Genomic DNA, 20,255 nt, shown 5'->3' with positions numbered 1-20,255 from the left:
CCAAAGGGTTAAGCAATTCCATAAATCACCAGGTTCTCCTAAATCTCTCTCTGCTGGCCAGTAAGAGACCAATAGTGAGGCTTAGGAGGCAATGCCAAGCTCTCACCAAAGCTCACTAAATTCCAGGGACAAGGTATAGGCACGTATTAAGCATCTCTTTTTATCCAGGACCAGGGTGGATAAAAATCAATGATTTTTTTTTTAAAAAATCAAATTTTTTGGATTTAAATCAGATTTTTTTTATTTAAATCAGATTTTTTTAAATAAAATGCTTTTTGAGGAAACTATATTACCATCCAAAGGTTATTCCATCATGAAATAAAGATTAGTTTTTTAATTATGTAGAATAAGGCTGTATAGGTTTAATTTTTTTGGTAAATAAATTCCATGAATCCATTCACAATGTCATGCTCTTCCAGAGGTTTTTGTAAGATTATTGGGCAGTTTCTCTGCCTACAAGATATTATCACAGATGTTGGTTTACTTTTGCAGTTCTCAAAACTGAATTTGACTCAGCGGAGATCACATGCCTCTTCTTCACAGCAAAAATGTTATAACATGAACAGAGTTAAGAAAAAGACCTTCATCCTAACTTCTACAAACCTATGAATACAGAATCAACCCCTTCACTGCTAAGTTTCAAGAAGTTCAGTGAATAGAATAGAAACAATATTTTTCTGATTGTTTGGAGTGGAATAGATCTGCACAAGAAGAAAGTGAAACTAAGTGTGAGGAGGAGGGGCTGACAGTCTAAGTTTCTTCAAATATATAGATTTTGTTTAGCCAAATTAGTTACCAAACATGGATGTTTAAGCAAATCACATATGCTGGAATGTTATTGTTTCAGATGAATAAATCTATTTAAATTGTTATTATTAAGGGAATGATTATTTTTCTCCTTCCTAAGTACAACAGAAAAGTTGTCCAAATATGAATGATTAACCTATTAAACTGGGGATAAAAAAACTAATATGAAAAGTTGTTATTCTAAAAATCTTCATCTACTTGTATATTAAAGTTATACCAGCAAGAATTAGTCTTTATGTAGAAAACTAGGATTTACATCAAGCCTTACTGACTAGGGATTTAAATCAAATCCACCCTGTCCAGGACTAGAACTAAATTTGCTTTAGTTAAACCAAAGCTCATCATGTATGGTTATTGATCCTTTTGATGTGGTGCAGATATTTTAAAATACTACAAGTTTTGTTTTATGAGATTGCTATATTGAAATAAAAATGGAAACTATTTTTCTATTTATTTTAAAGCAGGCCTTGAAAACCATCCCAGACCTTCCTTACCGCAATAAGGTGCCAGCCTACCCAATGGAGTTTCCAAAACTTAACGTACCAACCCGAACAAAACCAGTTTCCTTCCCGTCGCTGAAGTTTCAATCTGTGTTCCCACTTCCCGGAAACAGTGGAAAACTACCCATAATTCCAAGTGTCAAGTACATAGACTCCAAGGTATAGTACCTTTTAGGGATGATGGTCTCTGGTGGAAGGGTGCACAGCTCTGGATTAAACTGATTATGTTTTATGTTGACAGTTTGAAAACCATCAACATGGAAAGCCACACGTGAAGCCATACCACTTACCATCCCTAGACAGAAAAGGAGGGGGTCTTTGATCTTATAGTACAAGCGGAACTTAAAAAAAAAAAAAAAAAACTGCTTACAGTGCCTTTGGTGAAGAGGAGTGGACATTGTAGAAGAGCGCTTGCTACTTTTTTGGGGGGACTTGCCATCCAAAAGAACAAAAAAACATTTTAAAAGCAAAACCTGTGAATACAAATACATGTAAAGGCTTCAGTTCTACATAAATGCCGGTTTGTGAGAATAAAACCCCCTAAATAGATTCTACCTGTAAGCAGGATGAGGCATGATCAAAGCATGGGCCTTCGTACTCAGGCTTTCAGTGCTATGGTTAGAGCAGGTCAGTTCCTATGCACCCCCTTACAGCACCTCCTACAAAATCAAAAAAGGTGCTCTTTGCCCAATTTTGCTTTTTTTTTTTTTTTTACATCAGGGCATCCAAGTTTCAGAGATCTGACCAACTAAGCTAGTGTAATCATGAGCTGTGAGCCCACCCCTCACTATTGGCATATCACTGTGGTGGGCTGCCTCCCTGACCAATAGTGAGTAAGAAAAGTTTTCTTCTTTGCAGGGGGGTCCCTGGGTGCTATTTAGTGCAACAGTTTAACAGGTTCCCGTCTGACCTACTGCAGAATGAAGGCGGGGCCTCTCTTGTTCTTGGTACGCAGTGATCTGTGTCCCTCGGACACAGCACATCACCAATCAGGGTAAAGAGCTCTTTACCATGTGATCAGCTGTGTCCAATCACAGCTGATCACATGTATACAAATGCCAGTTGTCAGCATTTCCTTTCCTCGGTGCAGTCACTGTCTGAGGAAAGGAAAGCTGATAACCATATCACGTTTACACTGATAATCAGGGCACTATCAGTGACATATGATCAGTGAAAAAAGTTACTTATTTGCTAAATTTGATAACAGAAGTGAAAGTTTTATTTTTTTCCCCTCAAATTTTTTTTTTATTTGTTTAGCAAAAAAACAGACCCAGCGGTGATTAAATATCACCAAAAAAAAAACTTTATCTGTATGATAAAAGTTTAGTTTAGGTACAGTGTTGAATGACTGCACAACTGTCAAAGTGCAACAGCACTGAAAGTTGGATATGGGCCTGGGCAGGAAGGGGGTGAAATGGCCCGGTATTGAAGTGGTTAATTAAATATTTGTGCACACAGGTCTAAGTGTTCCATTGTAAAGTGCGTATTCATATGGTATGGAAATACAAAAATGTAATCGATTTTACTCAAACTTATCATCATGGAGGCAACTCCTTAAATTCCATTTGGGTGTTTTAAAATTACTTTTTTATATATATATACACACAGACTGTAAATGTTTTTAAATTAATTTTTCAATTAAATGAAAAACGTAAAAGTATTGACATCCTTTTTAACTAGAGTGTTTTATCTAATTCCATTAACATTCTCCATTATATAATGTTGTCATATCTCTCACAGTTCATTGCTTCGTGATCATCCATCTCAATTGTAATATGCTTTAACAGCAAAAAGAATTCAACATTGTATCACTGATGTGCAATGAAATATTCTAGTAGGAAAGATTGTTTGAACCAGAAAAAAAAAAAACAGAAACAAAATAAAAAAAAAAACCAAAAAAAACCCCTTTATATTTTCAATGTTTACGTCTGCAAGGAATCTCCGTGTCTTTAAATATGCCAAACTGAAGAACCGGATACATCTTGACTCTAACTTGTCAATTTAATAATCCACAGAAGCATTAACCCACCAGGACGCCAGTAGTTAAAACCGTTTATGTGCCATAGCCAGCTGGCTGCGTGTAGAAATGTTAAATTTCCCTACTGATTTAATGTTACATCAAGACAATTTCAAACATGCACACAGATCAAATTAAATTTTTTTTTCCCAATTTACATTTAAATTCTAGGCCAGATTTACAAACAATTGAATCCAGATGTGTATAGAACATGGAAACTGATAGAGAATTATTGAACAGATAAATTACAGCGATATAAAGTGCCACAGTGATTGGTCATGTCCAAGAAAGTTTTACTATAGAATGGTCAATTCCATCACAAAATTGCGTACTGTAGTGCACTAAAAGCAGCTGGACAGGGTGTGAGCCTGAATACTATATACCAGTAGTATAAAAAACGGTCCCATCTAGCAGCAGGGCAGAGCATAGAAAACACTATTAGGAAATAAATGTGTAATAAATTTTTTTTAATTAAATATATATATATATATATATATATATATATATATATATATATATATATAAAAATGATGCTTAATAAAAAAAAACAAAAAATAAACAAATATATATATATAAAATTTTAATTAAGCATCAAAGACAGGATAAATAAATGTGTAATAATTAAGCGTTTATATATATATATATATATATATATATATATATATATATATATATATAAAAATGATGCTTAATAAAAAAACAAAAAATAAACAAATATATATATATATATAATGCTTAATAAAAAAAAAACATACATACACACAATATATATATATATATATATAAAATTTTAATTAAGCATCAAAGACAGGACCGGCCTAACCCCTGGCATTGGGCTCATTAACTTCATGTGGCACTGCCAAGCTGTACAGTGCCTTCTTTGAAAGCTTTGACAAGAGAAGGTTGCCTGTTATGTCAAACACATCAGAGATGCCCTGGACAATTGCAACCCAAGCTGCCACTGATTTATACACGTGGCATGAAAGGAAACTGCATGCAGGAAATGCCAGCTAAGCAGCACCCCATGGCAGTTGTCATACATTTTTGTAGCCATCTCTTGTATGGAAGGTCGTTCCTGTTGGGGGGAGATATAAAAACCATAACCACATCTTCCTTCTGCTACTTGATTCAGCATCCCTCAACCTGCATACATACTTGTTCAAGAGCATGCAGTAAAGCAGATCCCCACCCTCATAGGCAGGTTTCCTCCTCTCCTGTACACGAGAAGCACACTTTGTTTCTTTGCATTTTATTTCGGGAAAGTCTGGCCCCAGCCCTTAGTGCATGGCAACTTGCCTAGGCAAACGGCGCACGTGGTCCTTCTTCTGCCTCCTGGGACACGCTGGTCACATATCCCAGAAGGCATAGTGCTCCGCTGATAAAGGGGGGGGGGGCAGTAACAAAATCCAGAAGCCAGCGGGCCTCACAATGACGTCATAAGAAGATGGAGGTGCGGGACCAAACACGGCAAAATTCCAAGAGGATTTTACAGGACACTGCTGGATCCTCTGGGCAGGGGAGTATCTGAAATGCTCAAAACCTGCATCAAGGAAGGCAGGGGGGGAGGGAGAAAAGGAAAAAAAAAAAAGAAAAAAAAAAAAGAAAAAAAAGAATTGCCTGGAGGTCGGCTTTAAGTAGTGACGGGTGAGGCTGACAATCTCACACAAAAAAAAAAGCTTCCATATTTTAAAGAAACAAAACTCCCCCCTTACTACAAACTATTTTCTTTGATTGGACTATATTTACACACCTTTTATTATTAAATGTCTGACATTTACAAACCTTAAAAAGTATTAAAATGAGAATAAAATAAAATGGGATCTCATGTATGTGAGACAAATTTCCCATTTTTAATGTTTATTTCATAATTTCAAATGCACCCCCTACCCATATTTCTTGGTGCGGGGTGCGCTTTACGTTCTGGAAGTGATGCGGCCAAATCTGAAAAATCATTTTGCTGTTAAATTTAAGACAAGCTGAAAAAGAGAACACAATTGTAATCATTGCCCACTGAAATGATTGTATTTTGTTTATTATTTAAACTAGAAATTCTAAAATCTGGACCCTTTATTGTGGTCGATGACTTAACGGTAGAGCTCTGTCGTGATTTCTCTGCCCCTCCATCAACAGCTTTAAATCTTAGGTTTTGATTGGATCTGTCAGAATACCTTTGAAGCTGTATTGCGAACGACCGCAACAATAAAAATACATCTGTCAGCACAGCAAAATATCATCTGACCAATAAAACAAAGACTGAATTTTAATATTAATATGTATTTTTTAATTAGAAATCACTATTTTCAAATAATGGAAATGACTAGTTGTAATGATCAAACCCCTTTGAAGCCCAGCACTGAATTACATTATTTATACATATAATACATAGGCATTAGAAACCACAATATTAAAATAAATGTTTAATAGGTACAAAGGATATTTATCTTCACAACAAGTTTCCTTTTTTTTTTTTCCTGGGAATTTTTTTGTACACCCAAAATAATTTTTAACTCGAATTTAACTATCGTAAGTGCAAACATTTTCTTTTTTTAATTGAAAAAATGGAAAAAAAAAAATTCATCTTCCTGAATTACGGTTCAAGTCAACATCATGACTTGCTTTCATATCAAGTGCATTCCAGACGCTCAGCTAACCTTTGTAGGTTATAATATTAAAAAAAAAAAAGAAAAAAGAAAAAAAAAAAATCAGTGCAATACACACAATGGTGAATTAATTCTTAACCATCTAAAAATTACTGGGGTTTGTTTTCAATAAACACTTTTATTTTTACATTATATTTATAAAGATTAAATTACATTAAAGTTGAAAAGTATAAAGCAAGAAGGAATGAATGTACTATTTAATTTCACTGTAACGTCTAAGTTTTTATATATTTATAATATATACACATATTGTTTTGCCAAGGAACTCTTGGGTGAGTAGTCATCAAGACTAAGAACCAAGCAGAAGGAATTTCTCCACCAAGTTAAAGGTGTTAGAATTTATTTTTGTGTGTTCTGTAGTATTTTTTTATTTTTTTTTTAAATAGAATCCCACAACTGACATTTTTTTTGTTCTAAATTGATACTCTGTGGTTGAAGATTAGTTCCTGGTTCCTCTGTCATTACGTCTGGTCTTGTGGTGTTTATGTTTCACTAGCGGTAGTGTGATGGCTATACTACAGTTCCACTTGGAGAATTCGCTTGGTTTTGGGATGATAATAAACCCTGCAAATAAAGCAGTTTTTATTAATCGATAACAAGAAAAGTTAAGACATGAATTGCTTAAAAATATAAACTGAAGAGAGATACTGCCACTTAAAATCCTTAAATACACCTACGAAATGCAACATTGAAAAGCAGGTTTTTTTGTATTTTTTTTTTTTTTTTAAGAGTCTCTTGAAGCCTACCTATATAAAAGTGGTTGTAAACCCTTCCATATACCCAGTGAAGTGACTGACCTCCGGTGATACATGGAGATTCAACTAATCCTCCTGCATAAGTTCTACCTGTTTACCTACAGTCTTCTCTACATCCGTTCAGAGTGAATTTATAAAGCTCGTCTGAGCGTTTAGAAAAAAAAAAAAGGGGGGGGGCAGGGTGCTCGGGTTACAGACTGCAGAGCTCAGCGAGGATGTACATTATGCAATTTTATGTCCAATTTCCTTTAGCTTTACCTTCAATTATATAGTGCACAGGCCTACCTAATTGGATACAGTTGAAAGTGTTGTTTAAGTTTAACCTCCTATTATATGGTTTTTGGTAAATCTAAACCAAAAATCTCAAAAAAATTGTATAATGTATGGCCAGCCTAAGAGCTGATTGGAGGAAAGAGACCCCCCCCCCCCTTCCACACAGCTCATAGGGATAGACTTGAGGCTGTCAATCTGCTGGAGGTCCCTCCCGTCACCATTTTTCTCTTGGTGTCAGGAAAACTTGTGATTCGTGCTGAAAGTAGAGGAACGAGGCAGCAGACCAAAAAAATAAAAATGCTGGTGTGCATGGAGCCTTAAAAAGGACCAAGTGTTGTTTCTAAGCTCAAAACACAGAAAAAAAAAAAAAAAAAACTAGAAACGCTCCTAACAGCTTTTTTTCTAGATTTTGTTTTGTTTTTTTTCCCCAGACAGAAAAACGCTCCCAAAAACTCTACAAAAACTTTTTTTTTCTGTTGCTAAACACTGAAGCTTGAAAAACGCTACTAGCCTAAAGTAATGTGCACATAGGACACATAGAACACTTTTTAGCTTCTAGGAGTAGAAAAAAATGCTGATAACAGCTTCTAGCTTAAAAAAAAACAAAAAAAACGCTAGTATGCATGGAGCACAATACAGAAGTACACACTATAGAGTGATATTCATTGTGCATATTTCATGTCTGAGGTTTACAACCAAGTGAGAGTGTAACTAAACCCAAGAACAAAAATGTGATCTGCATCTTACTGGTCATTACACATGGTGGCTGCATTGTTTCATGTTTCTCAGCCCAAGTACAGGAAAAATGCCTGTTAATCCCGTCAAAAAGCATTTTCCTTGTAACTTCCTGTGCACCCAAATAAAACCTCTAACAATGTATCAGACCTGCCAAGTTTACTACAGAACATCCCATTTTTCTGCATGTGGGAGTGTGTGTGTGGAGGCACCCTGGGCCAATGTTACAGGCGTATATGGAGCCGGAGGCCAAACTGTCATCCAGGCAGTGAGGAGAGGAGAGCTTTCACAGTGCGATGTGAATACCTGGGATGATGAGCCGCCCCGTACACACCTCCTATCGTCAATACCTGGGATGATACGTTGTCCTGTACGCACCTCCTATTGTGAGTGCAACTGTACTTGTGTTATACTTAACAGCTTCCCGACCGCCCTACAGCAGATATACTGCTACAGGGCGGCACGGGTGCGCAAAATTATATATATATATATATATATATATATACATACATACATACATACATACATACATACATACATACATACATACATACATACATACATACATACATACATACATACATATATATACACAGTCAGGTCCATAAATATTGGGACATGGACACAATTCTAACATTTTTGGCTCTATACACCACCACAATGGATTTGAAATGAAAACAACAAGATGTGCTTTAACTGCAGACTGTCAGCTTTAATTCGAGGGTATTTACATCCAAATCAGGTGAACGGTGTAGGAATTACAACAGTTTGCATATGTGCCTCCCATTTGTTCAGGGACCAAAAGTAATGGGACAATTGGCTTCTCAGCTGTTCCATGGCCAGGCGTGTGTTATTCCCTCATTATCCCAATTACAATGAGCAGATAAAAGGTCCAGAGTTCATTTCAAGTGTGCTATTTGCATTTGGAATCTGTTGCTGTCAACTCTCAAGATGAGATCCAAAGAGCTGTCACTATGAGTGAAGCAAGCCATCATTAGGCTGAAAAAACAAAACAAACCCATCAGAGAGATAGCAAAAATATTAGGCGTGGCCAAAACAACTGTTTGGAACATTCTTAAAAAGAAGGAACGCACCGGTGAGCTCAGCAACACCAAAAGACCCGGAAGACCACGGAAAACAACTGTGGTGGATGACCGAAGAATTCTTTCCCTGGTGAAGAAAACACCCTTCACAACAGTTGGCCAGATCAAGAACACTCTCCAGGAGGTAGGTGTATGTGTGTCAAAGTCAACAATCAAGAGAAGACTTCACCAGAGTGAATACAGAGGGTTCACCACAAGATGGAAACCATTAGTGAGCCTCAAAAACAGGAAGGCCAGATTAGAGTTTGCCAAACGACATATAAAAAAGCCTTCACAGTTCTGGAACAACATCCTATGGACAGATGAGACCGAGATCAACTTGTACCAGAGTGATGGGAAGAGAAGAGTATGGAGAAGGAAAGGAACTGCTCATGATCCTAAGCATACCACCTCATCAGTGAAGCATGGTGGTGGTAGTGTCATGGCGTGGGCATGTATGGCTGCCAATGGAACTGGTTCTCTTGTATTTATTGATGATGTGACTGCTGACAAAAGCAGCGGGATGAATTCTGAAGTGTTTCGGGAATATTATCTGCTCATATTCAGCCAAATGCTTCACAACTCATTGGACGCTTCACAGTGCAGATGGACAATGACCCAAAGCAGACTGCAAAAGCAACCAAAGAGTTTAAGGGAAAGAAGTGGAATGTTATGCAATGGCCAAGTCAATCACCTGACCTGAATCCGATTGAGCATGCATTTCACTTTCTGAAGACAAAACTGAAGGGAAAATGCCCCAAGAACAGGCAGGAACTGAAGACAGTTGCAGTAGAGGCCTGGCAGAGCATCACCAGGGATGAAACCCATCATCTGGGGATGTCTATGCGTTCCAGACTTCAGGCTGTAATTGACTGCAAAGGATTTGCAACCAAGTATTAAAAAGTGAAAGTTCGATTTATGATTATTATTCTGTCCCATTACTTTTGGTCCCTTAACAAGTGGGAGACACATATGCAAACTGTTGTAATTCCTACACCGTTCACCTGATTTGGATGTAAATACCCTCAAATTAAAGCTGACAGTCTGCAGTTAAAGCACATCTTGTTTGTTTCATTTCAAATCCATTGCAGTGGTGTATAGAGCCAAAAATGTTAGAATTGTGTCAATGTCCCAATATTTATGGACCTGACTGTATATACATATATATATATATATATATATATATATATATATATATACACACGTGATTTTGCATTTTCAGATAGGGGGTGCGTGCGTGCGCCCTACCCACACCGCCATTAGTGGCCTCGGCTGTCAATCACCGGGTCCCACCCAGTGATTAAATTGCCAGCACCCGGTGATTGCCGAGCATCTCTGACGGGGAGGAGAACTGTATGTAAACAATACAGTTCTCCTCCCTGTCAGCTCATGCACACTGCTTTGGATGGCTGTGCACAGCACAGCCATCCAAAGCAGTGTGATTACAGTGAAGCACAGACACAAGTAAAACAGAACACAGTTAACCCTTTGATTGCCCCTCATGTTAATCGCATCCTGCCCAGTGCCATTAGTACAGTGCCAGTGTTTTTTTTTCCGTTTTTTTTTCAGCACTGATCACTGTATTAGTGTCACTGGGGATGTCAATGAGTTAGTTCCATTCCCACCAGTGCCAGAATGTCTGCCGCAGTCCCGCTATAAGTCAGTCGCTGATATTACTAGAAAAAATATATTTTTTTAAATTACAGTATCTATACTGCCATTTGCAGACACTAAAACTTTCACATGAACCAATTGACACGTATTGGGATTTTTTTTTTTTTAGAGACATGGAGCAGAATACATTTTGGCCTAAATTTATGATGAAATTTGTTTTAAAAAAACATTTTACTGTACGTTTGATAGCAAAAAATCAAAAATATAGTTTTCAAAATTGCCTTTTAGTGCAAAAAAAAAAAAAAATGCACAGGCGATCAAATACCATCGAAAGAAAGCTCAATTTGTGGGGAGAAAAAAAAAAAGGACGTACATTGCATTTGGGTGCAGTGTTGCATGACCGCGCAGTTGTCAGTTAAAGTAGTGCAAAAAATGGCCTGGTCAGGAAGGGGGGGGGGGGGTAAATCTTCAGGCAGCGGACAAGTGGTTAATAAAAAGGAAGAGAGTGCAGCCAGTAACCTTTTTGTCTGCGATTTGCACTGGAATGTAGTCCTGTCCAAATCACATGCGGTTTCTCTGCAGGGGTGGTGCGATGCGATTTGATCCATTCATTTTTTATCTCAATCTGCACTGCAAATCGCACTGCACCCACGGAAGAAATGCATGATATTCAGACAAGAATCGCACCGCATTCCTGGTCAAATCACATGCGATTCTTTGCAGTGTGATTTGAACCTATTCATTTTATATGGGCTCAAAGCGCACTGCAAAAGGTATCGGTACTTGGCATCGGCCAGTACTTGACTGAACGTATCGGTACTCGTACTTGGTATGGGCCAGTACCTGACTGAACGTATCGGTACTCGTACTTGGTATGGGCCAGTACTTGACTGAACGTATCGGTACTCGTACTTGGTATGGGCCAGTACTTGACTGAACGTATCGGTACTCGTACTTGGTATGGGCCAGTACTTGACTGAAAGTATCGGTACTCGTACTTGGTATGGGCCAGTACTTGACTGAAAGTATCGGTACGCGTACTTGGTATGGGCCAGTACCTGACTGAAAGTATCGGTACTCGTACTTGGTATGGGCCAGTACTTGACTGAACGTATCGGTACTCGTACTTGGTATGGGCCAGTACCTGACTGAAAGTATCGGTACTCGTACTTGGTATGGGCCAGTACCTGACTGAAAGTATCGGTACTCGTACTTGGTATGGGCCAGTACCTGACTGAACGTATCGGTATTCGTACTTGGTATGGGCCAGTGCTTGTAAGTATCGGTACTCGTACTTGGTATGGGCCAGTACCTGACTGAACGTATCGGTACTCGTACTTGGTATGGGCCAGTACCTGACTGAACGTATCGGTACTCATACTTGGTATGGGCCAGTACCTGACTGAACGTATCGGTACGCGTACTTGGTATCGGCCAGTGCTTGTAAGTATCGGTACTCGTACTTCACGGTAAAAAAAAAAAAATCTGGTATTGGTGCGTCCCTACCATTGATTGTAACCTGCTGCTCCACACCATAAAAGCACCCCAATCATTAGCTGTAATATACCAAATAAAAAGTCAATGGGAAGCGTCAATGGGAACACTGGCAGGAAGTCATCTGTGTTTTCGGAAATCCTTCCCCCAGCAATATTCGTGAAGTCCCTCAATCATCACATCTGCGAAAATGTTGAGGAAATTCAGCCCACAAACCACACAAGTCACCTGGATAAAGAACTTCAGATCTCTGCAAAAGGTGACAGCGCTCCGATGAGCCGCAGGCGGCCTTTATACTGACAACACTCAGGGGATGTCTAATGAATGCCAAGCCCAGGCAGACATCAAGATTGCTAAAACTTTCCAAATCCTGCCATATGCAGGCCATAGACGTTTCGTTTATGGGCCAAATTTTCAGCCAAAAACCGAAAAATCAGTCGTTCTGTTGCCACCAATGTAAATCGGCGGATTTTTGTAAATTTTCCAGCATGACCAATAAAAGAAATGAGGAGGAACCGCGAAAATCGGCCGATGACATTGCCCCACTAACGGTGCGAATATCGGCAGATTATTCTGACAAAAACATCGGCAAATAAACAAACCGTCTATGACCTGCATTAGTCTGTGTTCTTCCCTGGACAAGGGGCAGGCAGACCAAACACATTAATGCAGCTCTAGAAATTTTTAACATTTTTATTTTTGACTGCAGCTAGTTTGTGTCTGAATTTTACTTTAGCCTCTTTAAAGTGTAATTATAGGCAAATCCCTTTTTTAAAAAATATTTTTGGAATGCAGAGGTGGCAGAACCCATCTGTGCCCCCATTACGGAGACTCGCCCTCTCTACTTGTCCTGGTTACCATTATCATAAAAAGTGAAAGTAAAAAGAAAATTAAAATTTTGAGTTGACATCAAAAAGTAATAAAAGCGGAAATCTTCCAATTGGGAGGTTCTGGTGACACCGGTGGATTCCCTCACTTCCTGTTTTGGCTTTGGGACAGGAAGTGATGAGAAAACTCACCTACAAGACACGGATGGCAAAAAGAAACCTGGCAAGACTCTTAAAACTGCACTGAATGGGCACCGCCAATGCACCGGACATGTGTGAACAGGCACCAGAGGAAGCAATGGTTTTTCACTTGTCATGCGGCTTGGATGTGGTTCAAACCGCATCCAATCCACATATATGTGAACGGGTACTTCCTAGGGATGCACCGAAACTTCTGCCACCGAAACATACTGGCCAAAAAAAGCCCTATCGGCATTTTGCCGATATGAAAAATTTAGCTGATATAGGTGCCAATGCAGGAGACTGTGTGTGTACTGCAGATGGGGGGGCACTGAGAAAGGCAGGAGCAGAGCAGTGTATACAGTGACTGGCTGTTACTATAGGTCAGTGCCGGTTTTTGAATGTAATTGCTTGTTTTTTTTTTCTTCACTATAGCTCACAGAATTAGCTGTCACTTTCCCCCCAGCTAAAAGAAAGTTTCCCTTTCATTAATTTCCCCAGAAACAAAGTTTCATTTTCATTGGTTTCCCCAGAAACAAAAGTTTCCTTTCCCCGAGATAAAAGAAACAAAGTTTAATTTAGCTCCGAGGAAAGAAAAAAGTCGGCAATTGCATTTAAAAACCGGCACCGACATATAGGGGTAGATTTACTAAAACTGGAGCACTCAGAATCCGGTGCAGCTGTGCATGGGAGCCAATCAGCTTCTAACCTCAACTTGTTCAATTAAGCTTTGACTATAAAACCTGGAAGCTGATTGGTTTTTATGCAGAAGTGAGCCTGATTTTGCACTCTCCAGCTTTAGTAAATAAACCCTATAGTGACAGCCAATGAGGGCGCCTCTCTGTATACACTGCTCCCCTCCTTGCGCACACTGACTCCCACCCCCCTCCCTACGAAGAGGACCTGTCACTCACATGCTATCACATAGGGGACTATTGGTCCCCTATGTGCTATCAATAAAATCACAAGTTAAAATAAATAAAAATATACATGAAAGTAGAAAAAAAAAAAAGAAATTGGAGCCTCCCCACCCCCACATACGCAGACATTTTGGTTTCGGTTCAGTTTTCGGGCACATGCATTCAGAATTTTCATTTCGGTGCACCGAAAAAAAGGGTTTTTTTTTTTTATCCCCTGTACTGCAGGGCTTGCTCACACTTGCGCTACTCTCTGAAGAGTGTTGTGCATTTGGATCACTCTTCAGAGAGCATTTGACAGGTGGCAAGGAGGCGCAGCAGTGCCTCCTCCCCACCCATTTTAACCCATTGACTCCCACATTAGCACGCAGTTGCTTGCATAGTCACCCTTTTCACTTGTATGCGTTGCTTCCAGCGGGTTCTACGCTGGCTAGGAACAACAAGGGGTATAATTCCTGCCACGGCATGTGAACATCCCCAGCCTCTGCAGCTAAAGGGGTAGCGGTCGGGGGGGCACTAAAGGTGTGGCTCAACCACAGGGTTTTACCTCCCTGCAACCTCACATGTGAGAGAGCTCCTGGGCTGCATTCACACTTGAGAGATTTGTAGCTTGAAGCTGCAAAAACGTTCAAATTAAAAAAAAAAAATATATATATCACCTGTTCTCTATGGTGCCTGGTCACACCTGATCGTACAAACAGGCACCATACAGAACAACTGGTTTAAGCTACAAACCTCCTCAAGACTGGAAGCCAATCAGGATCAGGTGTGCTTCATGCACATGTGCAGACAAGGAAAAATAAAAAGAGAAAAATGAGGCGACTGTCCAGTCATTCAGCTCTGGGCAGGGGCGGACTGACAACTCATGGGGCCCCCGGGCAATAGGGGATCATGGGGCCCCTGTGTCCTTGCTCAAACTCAGAAAAGTCTATGAAAAAGTTACCAGGGGCATCTCATGGGGCCCCCTACTGACCCCGGGCCCTCGGGCAGTGCCCGAGTTTTCAAATGGTCAGTCCGCCCCTGGCTCTGGGGGTGGCAGGATAATAATGTCATCAGATTCTGAATCCAGGTGGATGGAATCTTCATGCAGCAATGTTAAAATGCAAAGGGAAAGCAGAAAACAACGTTCATGTAGCTAAAGAGAAGATAGACTTGCATGATACTGAATAAAACACTAATTGAACCCCCCCTCAATTCCTGCTGCGACACGATGATGGAGTCTGCCATATCCGCTGTGACCAGCGCTGAAGCCTCGGACGGTTTCCCAGGAAAGCGCGCATCAATCAGAAGGAAGTTTTTTTTTTTTCTTTTCAAAAGGGTGAGCCAAGTCCAGCATCCGTCAGTACATTAAACCGGTGATGTCAACACTGTTCCTGCCAAGGAGGAAGCCTTCCTGCTGAAAGCCATCTAATCTTCAAACACAACCGGCCTACTATTCCATGCCAGTCCTTTACTGGGGGGGGCAGTGCCGAGGGGACAATAAATTGTAAAATGCTGCAAAATGAAGAAACAAGCCTGACACTGCAGAGAAAAGGGAATATCATAGCCACTTATCAAACGATGATTCTGAACTACATCAAGAAACAAGAACACAGCCCCCCCCCCCCCCAAAAAAAAAAAAAATAAATTAGATATATACCTCAATAGCCACAAATAATATAAATCTACTTTACGTGCACCAAATGCCCTTGCAGACCACGATATCACCTTGTAAAAGGAGCAGTGACATCACTACTCTGCTGTACAAAGTCTGTGCAGACAGCAAAGGTTTGGGAGGGGCCCAGCAGGTCCCACCCACTACAGACTGCCTGCAGAGGGGCGGGGATGAGACCAGCCACCCTGCACAAGGATAAAGAGCAGCAGTGAGCGGTCTTTATTACAGGAAGTTCCTGCAGACGGAAAGTCTCACACTGGATCACTGCGCAGATCTAGAAAAAAAAAAACCAACAACAGAACATCTATTTATCCCAAAGTTCAGCTTTAATCGCCAGGAATGTCTTGCCACTACTGGGATTCTACATGAAATGTTGCAGGCTGACCGATAAGCGATTGCCATTATTTAGCTTCAAGTAGATCTAAACTATAAATAAGGTTTTTATACACAATGCTTTAGCAAGCAAATACGCCTTTATCTTTTTTCATAATATACTGTTTTTTGGATCTCCGTGCTGCTGATCTCCTGCAGCCTCTTTCATCTACTTCATGTCCACACACACAGACACACCATTGTTCTGGACTAGCATTCTGGTTGTGACCATGATGGACCATTCCTGCAGAATGTGCACAGCCACTTTTGATCTCTCCCTGGGGTGCATGTGAGAGAATAACACAAAAGCATATTGGGAGACAGAAACAGATTGTTGTCACCCTATAAACAAGAAGTGCCTAAACAAGGACCTCCACTGCAGGATCACCAGATTTAACCATTTTAAACGACTTTTGATATTTCATCAAGTGGTTAGAAAGGCTCAAAGTTTTTTTTTTTTTTTTTTTTTTAACCTTCATTCAATCTATACATCACGGGTGTCAAACTGGCGGCCCTCCAGCTGTTGCCAAACTACAAGTCACATGAGGCATTGCAAGATTGACAGTTACAAGCATGACTCCCAAAGGCAGAGGCATGATGGGACTTCTAGTTTCTCAACAGCTGGAGGGCCACCAGTTTGACGCCCTTGCTATACATGAAGGCTAAAAAACCTTCTGTGAGCAGCAGCACCCCTAATACTTACCTGAGCCCCATCGTGATCTAATGATGTGAGCATGAGAGCAGCGGCTCTCCGGGGTCTCTACCTACTGGGAGACACTGGCTCCTGCCAAACAACCAGCGAGCCAATTAGCAGAGAGAGGGGGTGGGGTCAACCCATATCTCTGTGTCAATAGACACACGGAGCAGTGGCACAGGTACTCCTACAGCAAGCTGCTTGCTATGAGGGGCTCTAGGAAGGGAGGAGCCAGGAGCGCCGCCAGAAGACCCGAGAAGAGGAGAATCGGGACTGCTCTGTGCAAAACCATTACACAGAGCAGGAAAGTATGACAGGTTCGTTATATAAATAATATAGGTCTTCAATCATAATCGTTTTTTGTCTCTCAATAGTCAGGGTTGAGGGTCACTTCAAGCTCTGACAGGTGCTAAGCAGCGGTCTCATGGAATGAACATGAAATCAGACAGCACCCCTCAGATCCCTGGTGACTCCACAAACCCTTGTTTCAGCGCAAAGAGTCAGAGCTTAACCCCTCGCCCTCCTGAGGATTTACCCCCCCCTTCCTGACCAGGCCATTTTTTTGCGTTACGGCGCTGACAATTGCGTGGTCATGCAACGCTGCACCCAAATTACATTTACTTCCTTTTTCCCCCACGAATTGAGCTTTCGGTGGTAATTGATCGCCTGTACATTTTTTATTTTTTGCGCTAAAAAAAAAAGCGACAATATTGAGAAAAAAAATATTTTTGCTATTAAACATGTCCAGTAAAATTTTTTTAAAAACATCAAATTTCACTATAAAATTTATGCCAAAATGTATTCTGCTCCATGTCTTTGCTAAAAAAAAAAAAAAGAAAAAATCCCAATACGTGTAAATTGGTTTACGTGAACGTTACAGCGTCTACAAATGGCGATATAGATACTGGGATTTTTTTTTATACTAATAATGGTGGCGATCAGCGACTTATAGCATGACTGCGGTTAACATCGATCAAAGGGTTAACCATGTGCAGGGAGTGTTTTACTAGTGGGTAGTGTGTTGGTGCTTCACTTTAAGCACACTGCACAGCCATCCAGAGCAGTGTGCCCGAACTGACAGGGAGGAGTGTTCATAAATAAAGCAGCCCTCCTCCCCTTCAGAGATCATCGGTAATCACTGGGTGCCGGCGGGCAATCACCAGCTGGGACTTCGCTTTGTAATTGACAGCCGCGGCCGTGAATGGTGGAAATGTAAAATAATGTATATATACACACACGATTTTGCGCATCCCTGCCGTCCTGTAGCAGTAAATCTGCTATAAAGTGGCAGGGAAGCAGTTACAGCTGACCTCAACTGTACGTGAACAGCAAGAACTGAAAACACTATTTAGTTAATTTGTATTTAAACAAATGAAACACCTACATCCATGTCTCCATGCTTTATTTTGCTGAGAAATCACATCCCTGGCCTTTCTAGCTGCAGCCATCTTGAGTAAAAGCAGGAAATTCAGCATTTACTTCTTGGAATCCACCTGCCCTTTTCTCTGTTAAAGTGTTACTAAACCCCCAACAGTACAATCAGTCTGTATATGCAGTAAAGCATGCTTGTTATACTCACTGTGGCACCTAAGGGGTTAATCCACTAATGGAAGTCACAAGACTGCTATATACTGCTGATGAGAAAAGGTATTCAGCCGTTTATATTTACTAAAATAATTGCACTTCCATGTTGTGTGTACTGTTGGAGACCAGATATAGTGAGTGCAGGGTCCGGGGAGAGCGGGTACAGTGAAGGCGGGGTCCGGGGAGAGCGGATACAGTGAAGGCGGGGTCCGGGGAGAGCGGATACAGTGAAGGCGGGGTCCGGGGAGAGCGGATACAGTGAAGGCGGGGTCCGGGGAGAGCGGATACAGTGAAGGCGGGGTCCGGGGAGAGCGGATACAGTGAAGGCGGGGTCCGGGGAGAGCGGATACAGTGAAGGCGGGGTCCGGGGAGAGCGGATACAGTGAAGGCGGGGTCCGGGGAGAGCGGATACAGTGAAGGCGGGGTCCGGGGAGAGCGGATACAGTGAAGGCGGGGTCCGGGGAGAGCGGATACAGTGAAGGCGGGGTCCGGGGAGAGCGGATACAGTGAAGGCGGGGTCCGGGGAGAGCGGATACAGTGAAGGCGGGGTCCGGGGAGAGCGGATACAGTGAAGGCGGGGTCCGGGGAGAGCGGATACAGTGAAGGCGGGGTCCGGGGAGAGCGGATACAGTGAAGGCGGGGTCCGGGGAGAGCGGATACAGTGAAGGCGGGGTCCGGGGAGAGCGGATACAGTGAAGGCAGGGTTCGTACCGTCTACGGCCGGCATTTAATTACTTCTGTCCCTGCAGAGAGCTCAGCTATTATATTTTATAGGAAAAGTATGGCGGTTGCAACATTGTATCTATTTGGGATACAGATGTTTTTATTTGGATATAAATAGATACATTGTTGCAACCACCATACTTTTCCTATAACATATAATAGCGGACTGGAATTCTTTTTTTTCTTCTTCTTGCAGGTCACGGCTCATACACAGATTTTTTTATCAGTAAAACAATCAGCCGATTTGCCAATCATTGCCGGGAAAATCGGATGATTTTTTTTCCCCAACTTTACCGATAAAAAAATGTGGCAAACCCTGAAAAACAGCCAACCAGTTAACCCACTAACTGGTGCGAAAATCGGACGATTTTTTTTCGGAAAATAAAAAAAAAAAAATCAGCAGATTTTCGACCCATCTATGGTCTGCATAAGTGAGGCCTAGTCATTACTTCTCACCTCCACCATCACAGGAGTGAGCTCTCAGACGCTGAGCTGAGAGCTACTACATCAGGGGAGAAAAACAACATGTGAGGGCCTGAATCAGAGAAAGAGCTGACTTCTGTGGTGGTGGGGGTGAGCAGTATGGACTAGGTCTCACTTAGCAATGTCCGGGGAGTATTCCAGCCAGGCTTCATAAGGTACATATATGGCCTACACCTATAGCAAGGATATTATTCACCTTTAGTCAGAGACACACAGTTTGTACCCACAGATACCCCTTACCTACACTGGCAGTTCTTTGGGGAAGATGAACTATCCCATTAATTTCTTCTTTTTTTTTTTTTTTTAAACCACTGGCAAAAAAATTTCAGGTACAAATGATCACTTTTACAGGGCTGTGAAGATACTTCCTGTTAATCCCAAGTGTACATTCACATGGCAATTTAGGCCAATGCGCATACCAGCGGCAGGAATCTTCTCATCCTTGTTGGGCCACTGGCCCCATTCACTATAATTGACAGGTTGCCGTTGGCTGCAGCTATTAGAGGCTATCCACACAACCAGAAATTACCTACAGTGATCAAAGTGCGGCCATTAGCAACAATCGCAGGTAATTGCTGGCTGTGTGCGGCGCTGCAAACATCTGCAGACACCAGCAGCAACTTGTCATTATAGTGAACAGGACCTAGCCACTCACAGCAAGAACAAGTAGCAGAAGATTCCTGCCGCTGAAATTCGCACCCACCTAAATCGTCATTGTGCATGCAGCCGAAATGGATAACCTGTAAAGGTTCATCTGTGGACAATTGGGGGTACCATCGTTTTTCACGAGTGCACAATTTTAATGCTCAACAGGTTTGGTATCCATGTACCTCATTGTTTATATTTTACCAAGACATTGGGGATTTGTTGTATGTGTAAAGTGT

The 20,255-nt window shown here is 41.1% G+C and overlaps 2 protein-coding genes across 10 annotated transcripts in view; one reads left to right on the top strand and one right to left on the bottom strand.

The window, feature by feature from the left end:
• The window catches only part of MOK (MOK protein kinase), a 47,089-nt gene extending 44,122 nt beyond the window's left edge, over nt 1–2,967 (top strand). For 2 of the 8 annotated variants that reach the window (XM_089659424.1, XM_089659420.1), the window contains 2 exons: nt 1,272–1,466; nt 1,549–2,967. In XM_089659424.1, coding sequence (XP_089515550.1) covers nt 1,272–1,466; nt 1,549–1,629 — 276 coding nt within the window. In that variant the 3' untranslated portion in view covers nt 1,630–2,967. Of the gene's footprint in view, nt 1–492; nt 873–1,268; nt 1,473–1,548 lie in introns of those variants that run through there. The other 6 variants (XM_089659423.1, XM_089659418.1, XM_089659421.1 and 3 more) reach the window with 5 other exon arrangements.
• A 2,615-nt stretch (nt 2,968–5,582) lies between these two features.
• WDR20 (WD repeat domain 20) overlaps nt 5,583–20,255 on the bottom strand; it is an 81,771-nt gene continuing 67,098 nt past the window's right edge. Inside the window, exon 4 of one of the 2 annotated variants that reach the window (XM_089659417.1) lies at nt 5,583–5,975. In XM_089659417.1, coding sequence (XP_089515543.1) covers nt 5,967–5,975 — 9 coding nt within the window. In that variant the 3' untranslated portion in view covers nt 5,583–5,966. Of the gene's footprint in view, nt 6,549–20,255 lie in introns of both variants that reach the window. The other variant, XM_089659415.1, reaches the window with a different exon arrangement.

Source organism: Staurois parvus, unplaced genomic scaffold (genome assembly GCF_062004578.1).
Source record: "Staurois parvus isolate SC_StPar_1 unplaced genomic scaffold, SC_StPar_1.0 ptg001156l, whole genome shotgun sequence".
NCBI lineage: Eukaryota > Metazoa > Chordata > Amphibia > Anura > Ranidae > Staurois > Staurois parvus.
The sequence above is the reverse complement of the archived record's forward strand: the minus strand, read 5'-3'. Positions and strand labels throughout refer to the sequence as shown.